Raw genomic sequence first — 24,074 nt, 5'->3', positions numbered from 1 at the left:
CTCAGCATTTCTCAACAAAACCAGGATTTCTCAGCCCCAGCACTACTGTTTCAGCTGGTAACTGTTGTGAGGGGGTGCCCTATGCATTACAGAATGTCTAGCAGCCTTGCTGGCCCTGCCCACTAGATGTCAGTATCACCACCGCCACCATCACCACCACCACCTCCGGTCTAACAGCCAAACACGCTTCTACACGTTGCTACTTGTCCCCTGAGGGGCAACGTTGCCCCTGGTTGAGAACAATTGGTTTACGTAGTAGTTTGCCCGGCTTCTGTGGAAGAAACTTCAAAAGCCCTTCATAAAGGACATTACTAACTGTCAAAACCAGCTGCATTCAGGAAATTATCCTACCACTACCCAAGCAGCTAAAGCAGGAAATAAATACTCAAAAAGGGAGCAGCCTCTCTATTTCCTGACAGGAAACACACATTATCCCGACTACTTGTTTCAGTAGTTTTGTTTCCTTGGATGGGAGCTTTCCCTGAGTTAAAATTGCAGATCTGGGAGCTGGAGAATTCTCAAGCCAAAACTCTGCATGCATTTTCACACCTGAATGGCCTTTCTTTAGAAAGGTTTCTTCCCCTGCTGGGCAACTTTCCTTGTAGGTACTGTGCCTCTAGAGTTGACTCTCACCGCCTGTAGTTTAACCATTAAGTCAGCCCCTTGGGCACAGATGTGCAGCCTGTGGTTCCCAGCTGGGTAACACACCAACCGCCCTTCATCCCTGACTAAACTTGAGCCTTCAGTTCTAATGCTCAGCAGAAAAGTGCTCCAGTATTGTGCTCTTGATTTGCTGCTGTTGGGTAGGAAACTTTAAATAGAGGGCAGCTGAAAGCTCCCTTGCCGCCTCCATTTCTGCCTACTTCAGGCATAAGCTAGTGGCAGCATCACAATACATCCCTGTTTTTCAAAGCAGCAGACAGATGCCAACAAGGGAGAAAATTCATATTTTAATGCATCCCATTGTGCCCCACTCTCCTGCCTTGTCTAATGCTGTTGTTTTGAGTAGAGCAGACTCTAATGCTCCTGCCTTCTTAGCCAGTGGATGTGCAACAGACCCATCAAATGAAGGAGGGCAGTTTGGGGGTTTCCTCTAGTAGCTGTAACAATATCTTGAGGGCAGTTATGCTTTCTGGATCATGGTCTCTTCTGGCTGCCACTGGCCATACAGCCGGCTGGGGCTAGAAGTACAATGTCACGAAAAACCTGAATAAAGCTAAGAGCCTTCCTGAAAGGATAGCCTTGACTATGGTATTGTGGACCCAGGGCCCACTGAGTTAGCCAGTCAAATAGATGAGATCAGAATTCACTTTTATTTCTACTCACCAGTCCCTCATGATTAAAGCTGTAACTAGAGAGTTCGTTGAACAGCCCTGGTGGTTTCCTTACCTGGCTGAGGGGAGGTGAGCCTCGCATTTTTTCCTGGAGCCCGAGTGGTGCACTCAATCTTCCTGGAAGACACATGTCTAATATCACATGGAATACCTAAAGGGAATTAAAGAAATGTATGTATGTGTGTGTATATGTGTACAGGTATACATATACAGATATGTGTATATATACGTGTATGTGTGAGAGTGTGTGTGTGTGTGTGTGTGTGTGTAGAGAGAGAGAGAGAGAGAGAGAAGAGGCAGTGGGAAGATGTGATGGCAAAACCAGACTGAAGTAGACAGGCTCTTATTCTAAGGCAAAGGGCTGGATATAGATGGAATAACAAAAGTTGTTACCCCAAGTGAAGGAGAAAAGAAACAGTGCAGAGCATAGGGCAGCTTGGAGTATTCAGAAGGAAAGCCATGCAATGGAATGTTCTTCACTGGGGACGTACTGAACCACTTGGCTGAGCGTGGGAGGTAAGTGTGACATGACAGTGTGAGGACACTCTCCTGTATCCTTGGTTCACCAACTACAGAAGCATCCCATCAACTACAGGACCAGGAAGAACAAAAAGTTCTAGACAGGTCCACAAAAGGGTTTGCCAAAGTTGGTATATGGGGCAACTCCAGAGTAATCTGCATAGCAAATGCTCACCCATTTCTGCTTGTCTATATCAAGATAGCTAACAAGGAAGAGTGAAGAGAGAGGCTGTTTTTAGTAACAGTAAACCTTTGTCAAGAAGCAGCTGTATTTCTTTCTTCCTCTTCACTCACAAGCTAAGGGAGCCTGAGCGAAGTGCCTCTGCATTGTGAGTGTGTCTACAGGACATCCTGTTCCTGTGACCCATGTACTGCAGGACTGAGATCCCACCTGGTCTCAACCAAACACATGACTTATCAAACATGGTAGAAGGAGCAAAGCTTGCTTCCTCCTGCACCCCTCATGCTATACAGATATATAATCTCCTAAAGCAGCTGAAACTATGAACTATTTTCAGCCATTTCAAGATAGTTACCTGCGATGGTAACCTGGGCGGAACTGTCAAAGAAGTCTCCTGTAATTGTGATGTCTGTTCTTCCCCCAAGGCTCCCAGTTTCTGGAAACACAGATGATATTTCTACAAGAGTTTGGGAAAAAAAATTAGCTTCCAAATATAGACCAGAATATGACCCAGATACTATAATAATAGGAGACATTAATAATTTCTTACTTTAACTTTCTAAGTCCAGCAACAAGTTGAGTTTTTTCTAGTAATAACTGTTTTAAAATGCACATAATAAGAAAAAGACTAGAAATATGTATCATCCAGGATCAATATTTGAAAGGAGGGGGAAATGTGGAGTTGTTCATGGTATTGGCTAAAGTCCCTAGGTATCATGATGTTTTCTCAGAAAATCTGTCTCCTGACCTCAAGGACAATATTGACAAGTCAGGGAACAGTAAATTACAACACAAGGAGGCATCAACTTTGGGTACACTGGGAAAGGCTTCAGTTCACCTATATTAATCGTGATTCACTCTAAGCAGAAGAATGAACTTCACTGTCTTTACAACTCTCCCACTCTTCTCCACACTGAATGGTCCTTCCCCACATGCACCTCATACCTCATATCCAGTTCTTTTATGCTACTCCTAATTGTTTGAAATTGCCTACAGTGGCTGGTGCAGTGGCTCATGCCTGTAATCCCAGAACTTTGGGAGGCTGAGGCGGGTAGATCACCTGAGGTCAGGAGTTCAAGACTAACCTGACCAATATGGTGAAACTTCATCTCTATTAAAAATACAAAAATTAGCCAGGTGTCATGGTGTGCCCCTGTAATCCCAGCTACTCAGGAGGCTGAGACAGGAGAATTGCTTGAACCCAGAGGTTGCAGTGAGTAGAAATCATGCCACTGCACTCCAGCCTGGGTGACAGAGGGAGACCCTGTCAAAAAATAAAAAGAGAAAAGAAATTACCTATAGTAATATGACACATAGTCCCCAGAATTTAGCTTTATCTCATGCTTTCCTCTCCTGTGATCAAACTTTGACATTTCTAAGATTGATTCCCTCCAGGGAAAAGAGGAGTTGTATTTTGTGTAAACTGAAGGTACAAAGGCTAATGATGAATGGTTACTACCTAAAAATAGATATTTTATGAGGATATTTTATAATGCTTTTTGCCCATGAGACAAAGCAGAGGAGAAATATGGGGGCAAAGATTGATCTCTTACCCTCAAATACCAAAATTCACCCCTAATTATAATAACCCCCTGCTTTTAAACTATTTTATAATTCCTTTTTTTTCCCCACAGGCACTGGAATTTTGTATCAGTTTTATGTAGAGATTAACACCTTCTTTTGTTATGCATTTAAAATTACACAGATCAAAGACAAAACAATTTATAAAGTTCTTAAACTTTTAACATAGTTGTAGATAATTGATAATTTTTTTCAACATTCACAGAGCACCTATTATATGGTACTAGGGACATAAAGATGAATACAAAACAGTTCCTGTCCTTGAGAAGATCAGCATTGTAAGGCAGGTATGCAAAACTATCATTTAATACCTTAGATTGGAGAAATTAGAGAGTATATGAAAGAACAGAGAAGTTTAGGAGTACAATGGGAATATTGAGGTATAGAAGAAAATGTTTAGAGATGACACTAATCTGAGTCTTAAAGGATGAATTAGAAGTGGCCTAGCAAAGAGGAGAAGGAGAGGGCATTTAAAGCAAAAGATAGCCTGAGTGTGGAGAGAAGAAATTGCACAGTGCATGTAAGTGTTGCTGGAATATGAGAGAGAGAAAGAGAGAGAGAGAGCGCTAGAGAGATAGAGACAACAAGGATATCAGAAGTTTGGCCTATTTCCAGTGGGGGATAGCAAGCCATCAGAGGATGGTGAGCAGGAGGGAACCTGCATCAGACAGATTTGATGCAGAGAATGCAAAGGGAGGGGCTTGAGGAGGCAGAGGGCAAGTTGGGGCCTCTAGAAACCACTGCAGCATGCAACACAAGAGGCGATGGGGTCCAGAAACAGGCAGTTGCTGTACAGATACATCATAAATAAGAGATAAAAACTGGCAGAAATTGGTGATCGAATGGATATGGAAAGGAGAAGGAAAGAGAAATACTGGATGAATTACAAGATTCTTGCTCCTCTAACTCTTTAAGCCACTTTTGGAATAAGAAGGATAAGCACCACTTTGTCCATTTCAGAGATGTTTAATTGAGGCTCAGAAAGCTTAAAAGGCTTAACCGTGCTCAACTAGTGATTGAATGTCAGCCCCTGAGGAGCTCAGCCCAGGGCTCTTTGCAGTTGTCCACACCCCATCTTCATACAGCCTCCTCTGCTATGAAGAAGTTCTGGCCTGTGAGTCCTGATCCCAAGAAGACATTGGCCCTGGAATTGTAAAAGAGCTGTGTTGTCAGAGACACCTGTCAGCCCATCAATCATTCCAGGGTTTGATAGCAATGGGCAGGCTCACAACAAACCTTGGAGTGGGGTGGCAAGAAGAGTGTACTTCCCACCACATATTGGCTATGGACATAAGATTTGGAATTAGAACTACACATTCCAGCACTAATCCCTCTGGCTTTGGACAAGATATTTTGTTTATCTGAGTCTGTTTCCTCATCTGTAAAATGGGGCTAATGTTACCCCAACTCATAGTTAAGTGAAATAAATATTGAGATTGCATGTAAGACACTTAGCAAGGGTCTGACATTCTTCCTGCAGCAGCTATCACTATCACCACCACCTTGAGTGCTTCTTCAAACTTAGCCCAAACAGACTAGTTACACTGTTTAAAGAAAGGAAAAATAAGGGTCAAAATTCAGCTGTTGCAGGAGAGTAAATGACATTTGCTCCATGACCTGTGAATTATCTTGCACTTCTGACAAAGGTAGATTTTCATTGCTTCTGGAATCTGAACCTTCCTCACAGGCATTTCTTCAGTGGCTGTGTGACTGTATTCCATTCTAGAACCTAAGTATTCTTTAGTAGTCAGCTTTCTACTACCAAATCGAGTTCACAATTCCATGCAAGTTTCCAATTTTCACATTTTTTTTTTAGTGTGAAGGTTTACGCATCAGATGGCAACAGAACAGCTTAACATCAATGTTATTCATAAATTGTTGAATGAATGCTCAGAGACGGATGTTCAAGTAACTGGAAAGATGTACTATAAGAGTTTTTAAGGGTCATCTTTTTTCTTTTACTTTCAGAACATAGAATAAGGCAAGACTCTTGTTTCTTTTATTCAATTTAGATTCATAGACTTTGTATAGAAGCTTATTATCAAGTCTTTTTTAATATCTTAACTAAACTTGACATGGATACGAGCAATTTAATCTCAACGAAAACCAAGATGCCATCTTTGATTGTAGGGAGAGCTTCAAATGTTAACGGTCATCAGGAAATGGCCAAAAGATAGGGAAGGAGGGACCAACGTTGAGTGAGGCACAGGGGAAGGCAGTCCATGGTGAAGGGAAATAGTACCTGAGTGTGTCTGGTACAGGAAAAGGTCCTGTTTAGCACTGATCAGCCACGCCTTCTTGTGGACCATTGACCTTTGAAAAATACACAGTTCTGTTTTGAATGAAAATATGATCTGGGATTGCATTTTTTTGGTCGGCTGCCTGAAAGGAAGATTGGGAACTAAGCTCTACTGATCCTTAGCACAGTTGAAATAGCAGCTCCTTTGGAATGACTAGAGAACAATACCAATGAGACAAAGTTGTTTTCTGATACGTAAAATTATCAGATGGGAATAATGCCTACTTCATAGGGTGTCACAAACGTTCAGTGAAATAAGTGTGAAAAGGCCTAGTCCTTAGTTGGCCTATAGTCAATACTCGGTAGACATTAATTTTATTTTTTCCAAAATGAGAAAGAGATACAATCTCCATACTTTGGGCTGTAGAGCTATATATAATGTGTTGCTGTCATTACAATGCAATTATTATCAATTAGACCCTGTACTTTTAACAGAAACACCTGTCAAATTATATATGGGCAAAATGTAAGGTAAGGATTCAGAAATACAGAATCCTAATTTATCAATTCAAAGTGTGATGAAATGTGGACCCCTTCCATCTTGAAGAAGGCACTTGCTGGATGGTACAATGCATTTCATGAAGCCATGCTCCTCAGAAAATACATGTGACAGTTTTCAACCTATAGTACTTTGAGATTACTTAAGATTTAATTCCCAAAATTCTACACCGCCACCATATTGAAACACACATTGCCTACAGATGAGAGAAGAGGACACAATTTTATTCACTCAAGTAAAAAAAGTCACAAAGGCACATGTGGTCTCATTATACTATTCTGTTTGTATATGTTTAAAATTTTTCATCATAAATAGATAAAGAAAGTAAGCAAGATGAGAGAGATAATATAAAATGAAGACAAATTTGCCTATTTCTATTCCTAGTTACTTACTTGCCTCTGTTAAATACTGAGAAGCTAACATTCTGGGAGCCTGTAACACAAAGAAACACATATTAACTCCGGACTCTGCGTGAATCTTCTGGGCCAGGCCATTGCTTTCATAAGCCCAAAGACTCCGATATCACCAAATTACCACCCAAACCTGTAATTTCTTTAGTAGTTCCCCCAACCGCCAAAAAAAAAAAAAAAAAAAAAAAAACACTTCAGAGGCTTAGCATCATTAACAATTGGACTTCCAGCAATAAAAGGGCAAAAGTAGTATTTCATAGCAGGGAAGAGCCCAGGCTTGGAGTTAGATGGAGCATAATTTAAATATTGATCTACTGGTAACTAGCTTCAATTTTCTCACCTGCAAAACCAAAATAATCCCATCAACTTCACAGGTGTATATGACCATTAAATTAGTTTCTATATGAGCTATTTCATATAGTAGTGTTTTCCAGGGAGTTCTCAACAAATAGTAATTGTTGATATTATTATTATTATCCTCATGAGACTCAATCTTACAATTGTTTTTGTGCTGGATACAGAGAAAGAAATGGATAAGACTTTAAAATTATGTTACTTCTCTAACAGACCTATGTAATTGCCTTCCACATGGCACTGCAGAGTCCCAAGACCGTGGTCCTCCTGAACAGGATAACTAAGGGAAAGACAAACTGAGGTAAGAATTAACAGACAACTCATTGCCACAAGATCCGACTCATTAACCAGGAAAGTCGAAAACAAAAGAAAACACAAATTTGCCAGAGAAAATGGTAGGTACTGAAGGTATAATGAGTTCATTAGGGCAAATGCTTAGGATAATACTGGTTAGTATTACCCTATATATATACTAGTTAGTAATACCCTAAGCACTTGCCCTAGTACTAACTAGTATTACCCTAAGCATTTGGTCCTTTCTTTTCAAATGTGTCATATGACAAGTATAGCAAAACACTTATTTAAAAAAAAATCTGTTATCAAATATGAGCCCCAGAAAGGATAATCCTGAGCTAACAAAATGCAGACACAAGGAAGACTAACACAAGTGTAGAATCTGGCTCTACTATATACCAGTATGGAAAACTGAAACCAGAGAGTGTCATTCTTGTAATGGCCTCTAAGGAAGGGCAACCCACCCTGTCCAGAGTGAAGCAAAAATCCAGCAAAATGTTGAGTCTTTGAACTGGAGTGTGCGAAACTTATTTCTAAATTTTTTAGTTATTTTTACCTTTGGCTAGTCATTGAAGCATAGTGGTTAGAATCATGAACTCTGGGGGCTGGTTAGTGAGACAAGGGTCAAATCCCAGGTCTGCCACTTGCTCATTTTGGGACCTTGCACAAGTTACTTAACTTCTCTGTGTCTCAAATCCCTCATCTGTAACGTGAGACTAATAACTGTACATACTCCCAAGATTATTGGGTGACTTCAGTGTAAAGCATTAGAGCAGAGTTTGGTCTATAGTAAGCCTCTAACAAGTATTAGCTATGTTTTTTTAAGGAAGGTTTTTGGCATCCACTTCAACATGCATTTTGAATCAATCCCTGTGTCTTTTTCAGTAGTCTAAAGATAAGGCAGTCAATAGCTATGTGTGATTTCTATTTAAAAAAAAACAGATATGTGTTGAGTGGGGAGAGAAAGATAGAGAGAGTGTGTGTTACATTCATGTGGAAGAACTTACAAGATAAATAAGACACTCACCAGCTTCCCGTCTGCCTGTTTACAAGAGAGCAAGGAGTAACCCATTTGTCTCCTTGAGCTTCCAAGATCACTGGGCTGGATTAAAAAAAGGAAAGACAAGGGACAATTGTGCAATGCTCACAAAACTCAGAGTAAACATGATTATGAATTATTCTACACCACTGCAGGTGGCTGAAGGCTGTGTCTCAAGTGGATGTTAAGTCAAATTCTCAGCAGAGAGTAGGGGTGCCCTCATGGCTAATGCTTTCACATTAAACAGAAAATATTTCCTCCTCCCCAAAAAACCTTCATCATCTCCACACTGGCTATATTGGTTCTATAATATGGCATTTATGCCTTTATTCCCTCTTTCACAGGCTGTATCCCAAACCAAGGCTGAGATGGGACCAATTAGCAAATAAGGCACATTGCCAAGGATATACTAGGAGTTTCTATCCCCCACAACAAGAGTAATTTTCTTGTAAGGTAAGCTGACTACTGCTTAATGCCAGAAATGTAAATCTTGAGAGTAATCAGATCATGTTCTCTTCAACTAGGGTAAAATCAGACAAATGGAGTAGAATAGAAGAAGGTGCTCCCAACCCATCCAGAGTGAAGGAAAAATTAGACACCATGTATAGAAGCTATGCAGCTGAGCATATAGTAAGATTATTTTCCTTCTACCTTATAAATCTTCAGTATAACTGCTTCATTTGTTGAATGATTACAGTTGCTTAGAGCTTCCCACAAACTCAAAAATTTCAATAATTTCAACACTTTTTGTCTTGTTCTCCTCTCTCTCTAGTGTAGATGATTTAATAGTAACACTTTCACCACATCTCTGGTGAAGAAAGTCATGTTGACATCCTAATCATTTCCAGACAACATTAAAAGCTCTATGGCTTTTAGTACCTGTGTCCATGTTTTCCTCTGATCCCACTAATACAATTTCTAAATACCCAAATGGATAACAATCAAATAAGAAAGTTATAATGGGCTTTTGGGTTTACACATTATTTTATAAAGAATCTATTTCAGCCTGAGAAACAAAGGAAGGAAGGGTGAGAATTCAAAAAGAAAATCCACAGATGCAATTACAGTTCATTTCACACTGAGCCCAGAATGACTAGTTGTCAGTAAATAAATGGACAAACTTAATTGACCAGTCGCAATTACATTAACAAAGTTTGCTGAAGCCAAGCTCATGAGGGACCGTAAACTGCAAAGAGGAAAATAGCAATTCTGTGCCAACTGCTTACAATTTATTGCTATCAGGGAAGGTGGTCCCAGGAAGCCATGCAGCATGCCTGTGACTAGTTAAACACAAAACAAACACATGCTTACCTATCAATGTACTCAGCATCAAAATCAAAAGTTTCCAATCTTCCAGTGATAATCCAGCCATATACATGTATTAGTTTTCCTGTTTGAATAAGAATTTTTTTTAATTTAATGGACTTAGCTCCAACTCTCAATGCATAATAAAAACTGTGTTTCTTTTTGGTTATGTATAACCAATATGGCAAAGCTGGTCATGACCCGGAAAATTAATACTTTTAATAAATTGTATAACAGTAAGGTCAACGGTATGATTTAGTGATCAATATTACACAATATAAAAGCTAAAATAAGCAATTATTTCAATCACAGGCATAATCATCTACACGTGGAACATAGAAGGAATAATGGGTCTTCTTCACAGTCCCGGAGGTGTAAACGTTTCAGAAAGGAAGGGCTCATTTCCACATACTGCCCTGTTACATTCTCTTGGCTCTGTGGAGACCATCTACCCAACATGAGATTTAAGAACAACGTGCCTTGGGGTGCCCCAGGCTTCATGAGACTTTCCTCTGGACAGTTGCTAAAATGAACATGTGATATGAACAGGCTCATATCACACAATCGGATGGGTTCTCAGTGATCCCAAGTATGTGCCTTCCAAATAATTACAATATTTAACCATGTATACTTAATCTTCTACTATCACAGACAATGTTTAGAGATGAGAGAATGTTGGTTAGTGATATAAACCTCAAGGAATGGAAGAGAAAAGGGTACTGAAGGACTCATGAGGTCATGAAATCCAGAAGACTCTTTATGGACACTGAAGACCACCAAAGAATGTGACCAAAAAGATGTTCCCTTCATACTGCACTTGTGTATTATTAATAAGAAGTGACTTTCATCTACAGTCATTGGATGACTGCACTAAAATAACAGAAACCTTTCAGAAGGCATTACAGCTACCATTTTATAGGCGCATGGGTAGAAAGACCTAATGACAGACAAAGGTCATGGAGTTGGCAAAACCTGGAGTCTCAAGTTTCCTGTTACTACTAAAAAAAAAAAAATCTGGGAGAATAATTATAATTTCAATAGGGCTAATTGATCGATTCCCTAGCCTTGGTGGGTATGACTTCTAGCTTTGACAGGCACAATTTTAAAAACTAACGAAAGGTTGTAGAAATTAGGAATTTCTGTGGGTTTTTGTTTTGTTTCTAAACAAAGATGGCCAACAGAGGCTGACAAATGGCCACACCAGACCACGGTGCTGGGGGATTCCATGTCGTTGTGAAAGACTGCTAACAACATATAGAAATCCAACTGCTCAGAAAGCATCGTCCTTCTTGTCCCTGCCACTTCCCCCATCTCCCTGGCTGCTACGCTGGGCAGGCTTCCCAAATGAAATGAGAGTAATCATCTGGAAAGTGACTGCAAAGATGCAGTCGTCTGGATCCTGCCCAGGGGGACCACTCCAACCCAGCCAGCCACCAATCCTTCCCCCAGAAGGTGGAAGAGACACAGAGCAGAACTCCAGCTCAGTGGGAGAAACAGGCTTGGCAGATCTGGGTGCCAGCTGACATTCCATTTCACACCTCTAATGGCTGGCTCATCCTTCCTCATCCCTTACCCTAACAAGATGTCTGCCATCTAAACAGGAGTTTCTAACACCAGAGCAGCAGGGACCCAAATGTCTTCAGGTGATGTTTACAGACCACATCCCTTTTTCATAAAATATCAGATCCTGATTATTCAGACAAATGGAAAGGAACAGATCTGCAGAAAACCCACGGGAGTAAGAGGATGCCAAATTCATCATTCTCCAGAATATAATTTAAATTCACTCACACATAATCTGTGTCTATACACACAAACACAGAAAATATACAATGCTCTTCAGTAACTTAGATCTTCATTTTGACATGCTTGAGCAATTGAGCCAATCAAAACAACAAGATCCTTCTAAGCATTTAGACACGATTATAATAAAAATTTAGCAACTTTTTAGCACATTCATGCCATTTTGGAAACCCTAACAAATGAAAAACCTTAAATAAAGGTAGGAATTTGGCAGGAATCAGACAGCAAATTATATATAATCCTAGTTGTGTTTACTACTTAGTTTTAAGCCAGATTTACCAATTCCTGAATCCACTTCTCAGTTGCAATCCCTTCTCCTTTTATGTAAATCCCCCAGCTTTATATAATCTTCTTTTCTATCCTCCTGGCTTTAATATATCTGTGTGTTCTCTAACTTTATAAACAAAACCCCTAGATGAAGACTAGAGTTAATGGCCTACCAAGTGGCAACCAATGCTACTCAAAATATGACAAAATGTGGATATATGGGCCTCTCTGGATCTGGCTGTCTGGTTCAAATCTCAGCTGTGATTATTTATTATCTCTATAACTTTAGGCAAATTTCTTAACCTTTTGCTACCTCATTTCTTCATCTGCAAAATGAGAATAAGAATAGCTCTTCTATTATCCGGTCTTTGTGAGGATCTAGAAGATATCTGAAGAGCTTGGACTGGAGCCTGGCACACTGTAAGAGTTTAATAAAGGTTTATTATTATGTGAATGATTATAAAGTTAAAAGCAGGATAATTCCTCTTTCCTCCAGTCTCCACCATCAACTCATTTGATTTTGCTGGCCTCTTTTTCTTTTCATGTTTGGATTCCTTTTGTTTTCAGTGAAGTAATAGAGCAAAAGTGCCCAGAGGTAAAACCAAAGCAAGGTAAAAAATGAACCGGAGGTTGACTCTTATTTTCAGAACAGCATCAAAGAAGAAACTAAATTTTCCCACTCATAAAAACCTCTCACCTAGGTTTGCAACAAGCTTTGGCAAAGAGATTCACAATTATTCCTATTTTAATAGAATATTTCCTACCTGGAACTCCACTTGAGGGATAAACTTGGTGAACGATGGGTGTCTGTGCCTTGGAAAACTGTTTAGAAAATATTACCACAAAGGAGCATGTCATTAAAATATTCACAAACACAGGAGGCACAAGTGTTCCTCAGACAGCATTACTTGAAGGTAATAAATGGTTACCTTTCCTCATGTTAACCTCACATCTATCTAGCTCTTTTTATCCTCGTTATATTTCTATGAAACAGAAATGACAGATATTATCATATCTCTACTATAGATGAGGTAGAGGTGATTTTATTAAGGTCACAGAACCCTCCATTTTGAACCACACTGTCCAAACCTTGACAAGCCCGTTTCTACTTGCCCACCTTTCGTACCCAAGAACACGTTTTATTAGAAGGAAAGGTAGACAGGTTTTTATGCAGAATGTCAGTCTTTTAATTCCATTATTGTAATCTGATGTTTTGGGGCCTTTAAGATTTTGATTTTTCTAGAAAGGAATGCACTTATTTAATTGGATGAAAACTTAAATCATTATCAGCCAGCACCTTGGTATGTATCAGGAAGCTACAAAAAATGAGAAGTTGGATAGGCACACAACTGAGGTGCTTACTAGGGAAATGGAGGGTACCTGCTGTGAGAGAAATGACTCAAAAGATTCAAGGGATAGGGAGCAACATTGTGCTTCAAGAAGGAGGAAAGCAGCATCAATGGGAGCAGTGTGAGCCTGAAAAAGCCTGGAGGTGGCATTCCAAATCATGTTACCATGCCCCTGTCCCCAAAGCACACCCTCTGCTAACCATAAGCTCCTAAAGCAGGGGCAATGCCTGACTGAGTCGCTGCTGTGTCTCTGCGAATAGACTGGTATTCGCATTCGAATCTTTGTGCATCAATAGAGTCGCCCAATCTGGGATGACTGATACACTGCCTGGAAGGACAGGTGAGAATGAGGCAATCCCAGGAACTCCATCTCACCTGTAGGCATCTGGGTTAGTCTAAGATTAGTGCATTACTCCATCAGAAAATCACATCAGGGCCAGTGTGAAGAAATGGGAAAGCTTAAGGATGGAACGGCCAGACAAAGGCTTGACCTGTGAGCCAGTGACTCACCTAGGAACAGACCTAGTCTCCCCGGCCCCCCAACCTCCTCTAGATGCCTAGACTACCACCAGTCCACACAACCTACACTGCTTCCCATTTGCAAAACAAATTACAGCAGCAAATTGTTTTGTTTGGTCTGCTTCCAGCACCCCAGGAGTCCACCTTCCCAGAGAGAATATCACCAAAGAATAACTCGGTTGTTAATCAACAGCCCTAATCAGACATTGAGAATCAACAGACATTTCAACAAAGCTGATGGTGGCTTGCCAAGCGTAGGTTTTAAGTATTGATCTGTATGCTGTACAGTCTGCCATGAAGGCTAGCTTCCTCACTTTCTAAAGGAAAAAGTTAGAAAATAGTTCACAGAAAATATGTGCCATCAGGGGGTCAAAATAACAATGCTGTGACTTCACAAATTGAGAGCTGGCTCTGATCTCACCAAAAGATAAAGATTAATATAGTTATGCACACACCTGCCAAACATTCAATCCCCACCCCAGCTTCCCAGCCAACCACTGCCCCTAGGCCTTTGTACCAACATTATTTCAACTGGACTATATCATAGGAGCCTAGTGAAGCAGAGTAGGGGTTATTGACCCATCTCACAGATGTTTAGAAGCTGAGGCAGCTGGAACAACCAAGTCCAAACCATATAAGGAAGCATACCTCTCTATTTCAACCTGAAATATAAGAGCTACCGCTCAGTCTGTAATCCTGCGACCGGACTCCTGTGGGAAATAGAGTGACTCCTTTATTTCTCCCTCCCAGCTCCTGAAATTGTGGTGAGCCAGGCTTGGGGTTAAACTTCAAAAAAGTCTTCACTTTTGATTCTCTCTGAGCTAACACAACGTAACATAGTACATTTCTAAGAGAAACAGGCCCCTGGTCACCCACCAGGCTAGAGATATGACAAAGTGAAAAATTAATGGGCTTCCAAATCAAGCTTCCCGCATGCTGCTCCTCGGGCCCCAGTGAGGTCAGTAGAAGCAAGAGAGGGGAGAGGAAATGTGGCAGATTAGGATGAGAAAGCTACAGCCACCAGCTGTGTGACCAACCTTCTGTGAGTTATTCAAACTTGTCAGTGCCCGCAGCAGGCTCTTTGCAGTGGACTGGCAAGATGAGATTAATTTTTAATACTCATGGTTCCCCCAGTCCCAGTCCCGAAACAAAGAGACACGCCATGTTTTCTTTAGCTTGGAATGCCTCTCATTAACTGCATCCCCTGGTGATTTTTCATCAACTCATCAACATAGTTGAACCACTGATGGACTTGTTTTCTTTCATGTGCAATTTTAGGAAGCATTTCTCTTCTTTCCCCCGCTCTCTCTAACCAATCTTTTAATAAGTAGGAAAACTACCATCTGGGGTGAAAAGGATCATGGTGATTAAGAAGCATGCTTGGCCTTCTCTTTTCTGTTACGTTCCCTGAGACAGGATAGAGGTGGTGGTGCGGCTCTTAGTAAGAAAGAATGATATAATGATTTTTTTTTCTGCTGCATATGTGCAAAAGCAAAATTCCAGAAAACAAGATTCTCTTGGATTAAGACACAAATTATTAAACCTGTAGCAACAGCAAATTCCAAATTTTAAAAACAAATAGTCTATATGAAATGTGGATCGTAGGAGAGATGAATTTACAAGATGAAGCCTTATTCTGAAGGAGCATTAATTAGTGACTACATTGTATGTTTTGAAACAGCTCTTAAACAGAGGTACCCCATGTGAATTGCAACCACATCCACAGGAGTACTGCCAAACCTCTGCCTTTTACAAACTACCTAGGACCCACCTTTTCAGAGATTGTTTTAATATAAAACTAATCTAAAATGAACACTAGACTCAACCAAATATAAACGAACTCCCAGTACAGTTATCAAGACTGTAAAATAAGTCAGGCATGGCTTCCTAAACTCTCTCTCTCCATCTCTCTCTCCCCTTCCTTTTTGATCTCCCTAAGCATGAAGGAGAATTCCAGCAGCAAATGTCCTTTCAGTTCAGTATTGGAAAGACTAGCAGAAATATACCAGGAAGCAGGGGGAGAGGTAGAAATTGGGTCTCTTCACCAAGGAATATGGGTCCTTGAGTGTCTTCACCACGCTGAGACTCAGCATGATCCAAGCTATAAAATGAAACACTGATCCGCAAAGGTGATCTTGGTGGCCCCTCTATGGGCTTCTGTTTAGGAGAGAATTTAGAGTCAGACGCAGGTTCAAATCTTGGTTCTGCCATTTACTACCTGACAACATGGGCCAATTATTTAATCTCCCTGAGCCTCAGGTTGTTCATTTGTAAAAACACAACAGTAAATAGCTATCTCATAAAATTGTGAGTATCGAATTAGACAATGTACATAAAGCATTTTGCTAGAGGCTGACACACAAGTGTTCAACATTCATCTTTCGTTAGGAGAATCTAAGAAACTGTCATTACCATCCACCATTTTTTTAACCCAGTCAAGCAGACACTCTGGCTCATTTACAATTTGCCTTTCAACAACACGAGTACACCCTCAGACTATGTAAACATACCTTCCTCCAACCTTAGAACCTACCTTGAAAGTACACCTCTCTCGTAGTCCTGGACATGGGCTGCTTATCAACTGACCCCCAAAGTATGCTTCCAGGGAGTACAGACCCTCGTGTGCTTCAGACAGCAGAGATCTGAGGACAGAAAGTGGAAATCCTTATGAATCAAAAACAACGAAGAATTGAAAGAGACTTTGATAAATAACCTATTCCCCATCTCCATGTTTTAAAAAATCTCAGAGAAACTAAGAGACTTATGTGTATGAACTTCAAAGGTTAAGGACAAAGTAGGCCTTGAATCCTAGGCTCTTTCTGATAATTGTCCAAGCAGCCCATAAACACTTCATGTAGCCATCAAAACAGAGAGTCCTGGATCTTCTCTCCTCTTTTTACAAATATCACAATGGCTTCTTTGCCACCTGAGGCTGGCATCCATGTTGATTTTTGTAAGAGGAGGAATATGATGAATAAGAAAGAAGCTATATTTAGAAAGTGCCTCCTCTCCAAACCTTCCCAACAAAATCTTGAGTATGACCATAAATATTTAGATCTGAATTGTCCACTGTGTTAGCCATTAGTCCTATGTACTTATCAAGCACTTGAAATACAGGTAATCCCAATTAAGATATGCCATGATTATAACATACACACTAAATTTTGAAGGTATGCAAAAAAGATGCAAAGTATCTCATTATTAATTTATATAGATTACGTTTTGAAATAATATTTTAGATATGTTGAGTTAAATAAAATACATTATTAAAATTTATTTCACTTATTTCTTTTGATGACCTTTTCATGTGGCTAAATAGAAAACCTTAAATTACATTTGTGCTCACATTATATTTTGATTGTGAAGTGCTGCTTTTGATGCTGCAATGGCTGTTTTAAAGAAAACAATTATGCGTTTTTATGATAACGATGAGTAAGACAGTATTTTGTTGATGATAAACTGTATATTGTTTCACAGTTAAATGTTAATTGAATCTGATATTGTCTTCAAATCAATTAGTATATTTAATAGGGTAATATTTCTTTTCTTTAAAAAGATGACATAAAATCAATGGTGCATCCTAAAATCATTAGTATATTGGGATAAAGGAGATAGGACATGTAAATCTCCAGAGCTTTGACTTATTTCATGGCAAGTCTTTGCAGAAAGTCTATACCCAAATGTACCATAAAACCTAAGGAAAAATATATAACCCAGTTTTAAAACCAATAGTAGTGCTATAAAAAAGTTCAACTCAAAGGGCATTTATTGAACATCTTCTACGTATAAGGTATTGAGCAATGCATCATGAGGATTACAGTGGTGAGATTAAATACATCCCCTGCCCTCAGAGCACTTAATTCAGTGAGGATGAATCTGACAAGTGAGTCACTGACATATAAGTGTCATGAGAAACTCAGGGCTGAGGCACAGGGTCATTAAGGCTATACATGCTGTACTGTTGTGTAAATTACCAAAAGAAAAAAAATCTCTTCAGAGGTGATGAATTGCACAAAAAAGTGTAGGTGCACACACATATACCCTGTGGATGAATTACTACAAGTTGTCCTTCTCCTTTCAAAAAAAAAAGGAAAGACAACACTTAGTTGGAAGTTCAGGGAAGAGGTGGCATTTATAGTATGGTTGATGATTTCAAAAGCCAAAAATGGAAGACAGGGAGACTTCCTCAAAGAAAGAACAGAAAAGGAAAGGAAATAACAGTGGTTTTTTTTTTTTTTTTTCCTTAACCAATCATCCATTTTTATGCACTTAGGCATGAGTAAATAAAAACGAACATGAACTAGTCTAAACTTCACAAGGCAACAAAAACTTGAGTAGAAAAATAGATTTCCTGGAATCCTATAAAAATATTTTCTAAATAGAGGTAATGTCAAATTCAGCAAACAGAGCCTAAAGCAAATTTCCTTACTAACCAGTTTCAGTTTGGGCTTTATGTGCAATCATTGCAATTATGCCTATTCCAAAGATGAGTATTTGCAATGGCAAAACAGCACCATTTATTAAAATCTTAATACTCATAGAACTCTTTGCAAAAAAACAAATGGAAACACAATCCAGTCTCTCCTTATGAACATCTCAAAGTTCCTCCCCATACCCTCACTTAGGCTCTAGATCCCGGATAGGGACCTTTTAGAAAGTATATTCACATGAAACTTTTTTAAACTCTAGCTGGCAATTGAATCACAGCAAGAGCTGTTGTAATATGTCACTAAAAGCTACTGAAATAAGCAAAAAGTCCTCATCCTGTCTGGTCTTCCTATTCCCCGACAGGTATACCTGGTCCGGCATGTCACTACAGGGAAATCCAAGAAAACAGGAAAGACGTCACAGGGGATACTTGGCAGTGCAGGCACCACCATGCTCACATTCACAAGGTATATCTCCAATTGAGAGCCATTGTTGGGGTAGAGAGCACCCGACTCCAAACCTAATGCAAGGGAAAAAAATCTCAGGCTGAATAGAATTGTCATCCACACAGGATAATGTAAAACTGTGCTAAGATTCTGGGGGCAATGTAAGACATTAAATTCGCCCAAGGATTAAATTAATACTCCTCATTTCCTCATAGCTTCTGTATAAGGGAGTTTTCTCATTTATGATTTTATGAAAGAGTTTTCTCTCTTCAGATTCACCTAAATCCAGAAAAGAATTTTTTCAGCCCTCAGATTTACTCTTTACTCTGCTGGGGATGGATATGGTGAGCAATGGTGTAGAAGCTCCCAAGTAGAGGACTGTCTTTAAGGAAGATAGCCAAGATTCTGGGAGACGCATTGCTGAGTGCTATGCTACTCACTTCTATATCGTCTCATGTAGAAATCCCAGAGTCCCATCCCACAGTATGGAATAGGAAAGCGGACACAGATGTGTCATGGCATGCTGTGCTTTGCTTTGTGACATTAACAAGCCAGTATCTAGAAAGACAGAAGTTGGTCAGTCTGTCCATGTGCCTTCAGGCCCACTTTTACACCTGTCCTTAAAAAGTGTCCTTACACTTTTACACCTAAAGAAGACTCACGTTCTTTCGGATTGTGGGTTAATAAGAAACGTGCACTTGGTAAAACCCCAACTCACCATCAAAAATGACTGTGATCCATGTTCCCCCTGCAAGGCTACCTTCTTCAGGTTCAATATGTAAACTCAGGTGAGGTACTGTAAATAAGTGAGAAAAACATTGGTTTTGAAGGTCAGATTCAAAACCACTAGCTTCCCCAATATTTTAAAGCAAAATTTAACCTGCATTAGAATCACCAGAAAGTCTTGATCAAGCACAGGTTGCTGTGCCACACCCTCAGAGTTTCTGGTTCAGTAGGTCTGGGGCAGGCCCAGGAATTTACATTTCTAAACAAGTGCTGCTGGTATGGAGAACACATCATCAGAAGCCCCATTTTAAGAAAAATTTTGACCAATTTCTTTCATCTTAGACATTCAAAAACCCTGCATTCATCAGGACAATTCTGAATTTCTACTTCCTTTGGGAAGAGCCTCTGGGACATATTTGGGTCCTAATCAAACCCACACTATGTCTCTCTGCTCTCTTTTCCACTATTTAATCAGGTGGCCGTATTTCACTGTAAAGATCACCGCTTATTTCCAGTCCTGGAGGGAAAAAGAGACTTCCATTAGGTTAGTGCAAAAGTAGTAGCGGTTTTACATTCCTTTTAATGGCAAAACCACGATTACTTTTGCACCAACCTAATAGCTGTTCTTATTTCAATTTTCCTGCTTAATATCCTGTCCTCTAGTTTCCCCTCATGATCAGATCAGAATGACTTCCCAAATAAATACAAAATTCCCTAGATTTTTGCCTAGGCTGCTTAGAGAGGGAGTGAAGTATGGATCATTGCCAGAATTTCTTTTTTTAAAAAAAAAAGAAAGAAATTAAAAATAAAAAATTTTTAAAAAGAAGTATGGAATTTACATGCTAGGCTAGATTTGATTCTCCTATACAGATTACCAGCTAAGCATGGGACTTAATCAATCCCTCCATCTTTGAAGATGTCCCTGGACATGCCTTGATGAAGGGAAAGCCAACTTAAGGAAGTTGGCAAATTATCATTCAGTTGCTCAGTGAGGTAACAAGCAAGGAAAGTGTTACTGATGGGATTCTTTGTAGTTTTCTTATCAGAAACTGTGTCTAACCCAGGACTTCCATGTACAGTTACTCTCATGATGCATTTCACAGCCGAGGGTAGTGGGGAACCATGTCACATTAACACAACCACTTATGGCACCCCCAAACAGACTAGACCATCCTCCAAAGATGATTAGATAGTTCTATCTAAAGAAGCCCAAAAACAAATACCATAAAAACATACAGAGAATAACCAAATTCACAGAGAAAACTGAACAGATGATTGAGATAAGACAAGTGTTCTAATCATTATGAAAGGTTATTCTCTTTGGAAAGGTAGGGCAGTAAAATCTAAAAAGAATTACATCACATAGCCCAAAAGGAATTATAAAAGAAAGATTATAAGTTATTATTAAAAGCTCTGCACTATAACAGCAATCTTTACCGGCCATTAAAAATTGAAGTATATAGTCATAATATTCTAGTACATAATCTCAACTGTTAAACAGAAAAAAAAAAAATATTCAACAGATAATTTAAACCCAAAAGCAAATACTTTAACACCTTCTCTAAAAACAATATTTTTAATTCAATTTTTTGATTTGCAAGTTAAAAAATGCATTTATTTATGGTGTGCAACCAAAATAATACTTTAAGTGTCAATAATAGTTCTCAGGTAACCTATTGTGTTCTTATCTATAACTCCTTCACAACACATTCTACTCACCTGCCAAAAGCAGTACTTCAATACTCATCAGAGAGATCAGCCAGGCAGTCATCCTGTCCACTTAAATCAATACTCTTAAGATTGCTCAGACATTAAAAACATTTTCAGTTTTGATTGGAGCTGCATAGCTTTTGTGCTTTATAAAAAATAAAGTAAAAAAAATATCATTTTGTTTACATGCTATTATTTTGCTCTACTGAAACCTGGGAAATTAAGGATACGAGGTTAACATGGCTTTAGTGTCTTCAGATGGACCCACCATCTTTCTAAGCTCAGGAGAAAAGGATTATCTAAGAACCTTACATAAAATCACCCCCACTCTGCCCTCCTCGTCCCACCAGCTTATTGAATATATGTCTCCCAACTTATTTTAAGCTGGATAAAAAAATAATAATCTCTTTCATTAACTCATTATTGAAGAAAAGCTGAATTCTTTAAAAAAAGAATTCTAGATACTAAAATTCTAGTTTGTGGTGGGGTCTGTTTGCTTTGCCCTGTGCTGCCATTCCAGCTTTCCCTTGCGCTGCTCTCCAGTTTGAATCCTGCACTGCAGCCACACCGTTCTCACCGTCACTCGGACAAGCCTTCCACACATCAGCCACTGCCTTGGCCCTTACTGGTCCCTTCCTGGATTCCCTCAACTCTCTCCGTGGCCTCAGGAGATCCTGGCGCTCCTTCGCAATGCTGCTCAGGAGCCCCTCCTCCACGGATTCTTTCCTCGGCCATTCCCGCTGAACATCTAGCTTCCATGCAGCAGAACCTAGACCAGATAATGTGGCACACATAACGCCTCTTCTAGACGGCACATTCCTTGGAGAGACCCAAGAACCAGTCTTCTATTTCCACAGCCTTCTTAGTGTGAAAGTGTGGCGGTCCCACACAGGGCTGAGTACATTGGAGTTGAATACATATTTAAATAGCCTAAATCTGGGCTTACCTAATCTGAGATGAACAACTTTCACTCTCGTGGGACTGTAGAGTCCATGAAAGCCTGGTGAAAAACTCATGCCCTGGCACCCTGAGGGCTGTTCCAGGGAGAATGCTAAGCTGCTCTCCAGCACCCCATGGGAGACGGCATAGACAAAATCCTCTTAAAAATAGTGCCTCTGAAATTTTCTGAAAGTTTGAAAATTACAGAATTAAATACTCACACATACTTCTAATACAAATTTAATATATATATTTAATATTTATATGTTTATTACATATAAGTATATAAATATATTTAATAATATATTTAAAGCATATATACATACTTACACACACACACACACTTTTGTGTGTGTGTGGCAGAGTCTTACTCTGTCATTCAGGTTGGAGTGCACTGGCATGATGTCAGTTCACTGCAACCTCCACCTCCCAGGTTCAAGTGATTCTCATGCCTCAGCCTCCAGAGTAGCTGGGATTACAGGTGTGCACCACCAGGCCTGGCTAAATTTTGTATTTTTTGTAGAGATGGGTTTTCACCATGTTAGCCAGGCTGGTCTTGAACTCCTGGCCTCAAGTGATCTGCCAGTCTCAGCCTCCCAAAGTGCTAGGATTACAGGCCTGAGACACTGTGCCTGCCCATTTAATTTATATTTTTAAGAAAACTCTGAGATTAGCAGAAGTAATTATATCATTTCAGAAAATATAAAAGCCACAATATACCCTCAGGGGAAAGAAAAAAATCTGCAAAAAATTTGCAATAAACTCACCTTACAGACATGTCCTGATTAAGATAGCTCAAAATATATAATCATTTCTATTTAATTCAACACTGCAAACATTTATTGTATGCCTACTACATGCTAAGCACTGTACTAAGACCTGGAAAAACAAATAAATAATCTGTATGCCTGCTCCCCAAGTCATTACCAGATAGGATAAGTGTGGAGAACACTTAGATTTAAAAAAGGAATTCTAGTATTTTCAAGTGGATTTGGCAAGTGTTCCTTTTTGTTGCAAAATTCCCTACACTTTTATGTCTATTTGAAGTAGAATTCAACTTATGAACATTCAATTTCCATAATACATCTACTGCATAGAAAAGTACCCAAGAGCATTTGCTACTTAGTCCAAAAGCACGAGATCTAATCTGCTTGTTACACAGAAAAAATATACTCAGCACAAGACAGTCTATTTTCAATCTGGCTTTGTGATTTTAGCACTACTTCTTAGCACCTACTCCCAAGCTTAGAACAACAGAAATAAACATTCGCGTATTGGTATACTGAAAACCTTGCATTCAGAACTGCATCTTTTTCATGTCAATTATAAATATAATTTTCTATTAGTCAATCCACTAATTTTTCCTAAAAATAAATTCAGTGTCTCTTTATTTCTCTTAAGTACAAACTTCTCAACGACAGAGGAGAGCGGTGTGCATTTATTTTGTCACGTCCTTGTTCTCCTCTTCTCTCCTCTCTCTGCTGTCACTCCCTCTTCCTTTCTTCCTTCCTTCCCTCTCAGCTTCTCCTTTGGGACACTGAGAGACAAAGCCGTAAGGCACTACCATAGATCTCTATAGATCTCCCATTTCTTCCTTTTGTTCACCACAACATTAACAAGAGATACAACACCTAGGAAAGAGAGAGCAGAGACTTTTCTGGATCAAACAGTACCTTTTTTTTCTGTTTCTGTCTCCTTGTGTCTCAAGGGAGAAATGATCTTTTCTTTCTAAGTGATCTTATTTCTCTTTGCCAAAAACGGATAGCCGTGTTATCTGGTTAGAGCTCAGCCTGCAGCCACCATGCAGGTAGCTCACTCATGTTGGACTATAACTCACCTAACTCGTTTGTGTCCCGGCCAAACGTGTACCAGAGTAAAAGTTCAGACCTGACCATGGGCAAGTTTAATCATTAACACAAGCTAATCAGGCTTTTTCCTCAGGGCTCGTTAGGAATGACCAAAGAAAAAGTGTCTTACATTTTTCTCCACTTACTGAATGTACCACAGATAAGAATTTTAAGCAAAAGTCCACTCAATTAGAAAAACAGGCATTCAACATTGAAAGAATTTGC

The 24,074-nt window shown here is 39.5% G+C and overlaps 1 protein-coding gene across 1 annotated transcript in view; it reads right to left on the bottom strand.

Moving 5' to 3' along the window:
* The window catches only part of PKHD1 (PKHD1 ciliary IPT domain containing fibrocystin/polyductin), a 499,554-nt gene extending 475,726 nt beyond the window's left edge, over positions 1-23,828 (bottom strand). Inside the window, exons 1-13 of the mRNA XM_021665443.2 lie at positions 23,676-23,828; positions 21,073-21,208; positions 19,346-19,423; positions 18,551-18,701; positions 16,287-16,395; positions 12,650-12,707; positions 9,822-9,900; positions 8,499-8,573; positions 7,393-7,457; positions 6,806-6,845; positions 5,858-5,928; positions 2,390-2,491; positions 1,390-1,485 (exon numbers count right to left, since the gene is read on the bottom strand). Coding sequence (XP_021521118.2) covers positions 1,390-1,485; positions 2,390-2,491; positions 5,858-5,928; positions 6,806-6,845; positions 7,393-7,457; positions 8,499-8,573; positions 9,822-9,900; positions 12,650-12,707; positions 16,287-16,395; positions 18,551-18,701; positions 19,346-19,423; positions 21,073-21,124 — 976 coding nt within the window. The 5' untranslated portion in view covers positions 21,125-21,208; positions 23,676-23,828. The remainder of the gene's footprint in view (positions 1-1,389; positions 1,486-2,389; positions 2,492-5,857; positions 5,929-6,805; positions 6,846-7,392; positions 7,458-8,498; positions 8,574-9,821; positions 9,901-12,649; positions 12,708-16,286; positions 16,396-18,550; positions 18,702-19,345; positions 19,424-21,072; positions 21,209-23,675) is intronic.
* Between the last annotated feature and the right edge of the window lie 246 nt (positions 23,829-24,074).

Source organism: Aotus nancymaae, unplaced genomic scaffold (genome assembly GCF_030222135.1).
Source record: "Aotus nancymaae isolate 86718 unplaced genomic scaffold, 86718_ANA_hifiasm-v0.15.2.pri h1tg000040l, whole genome shotgun sequence".
Lineage (NCBI taxonomy): Eukaryota > Metazoa > Chordata > Mammalia > Primates > Aotidae > Aotus > Aotus nancymaae.
Note: the sequence above shows the minus strand (reverse complement) of the source record. Positions and strands in the feature narration are given on the sequence as shown.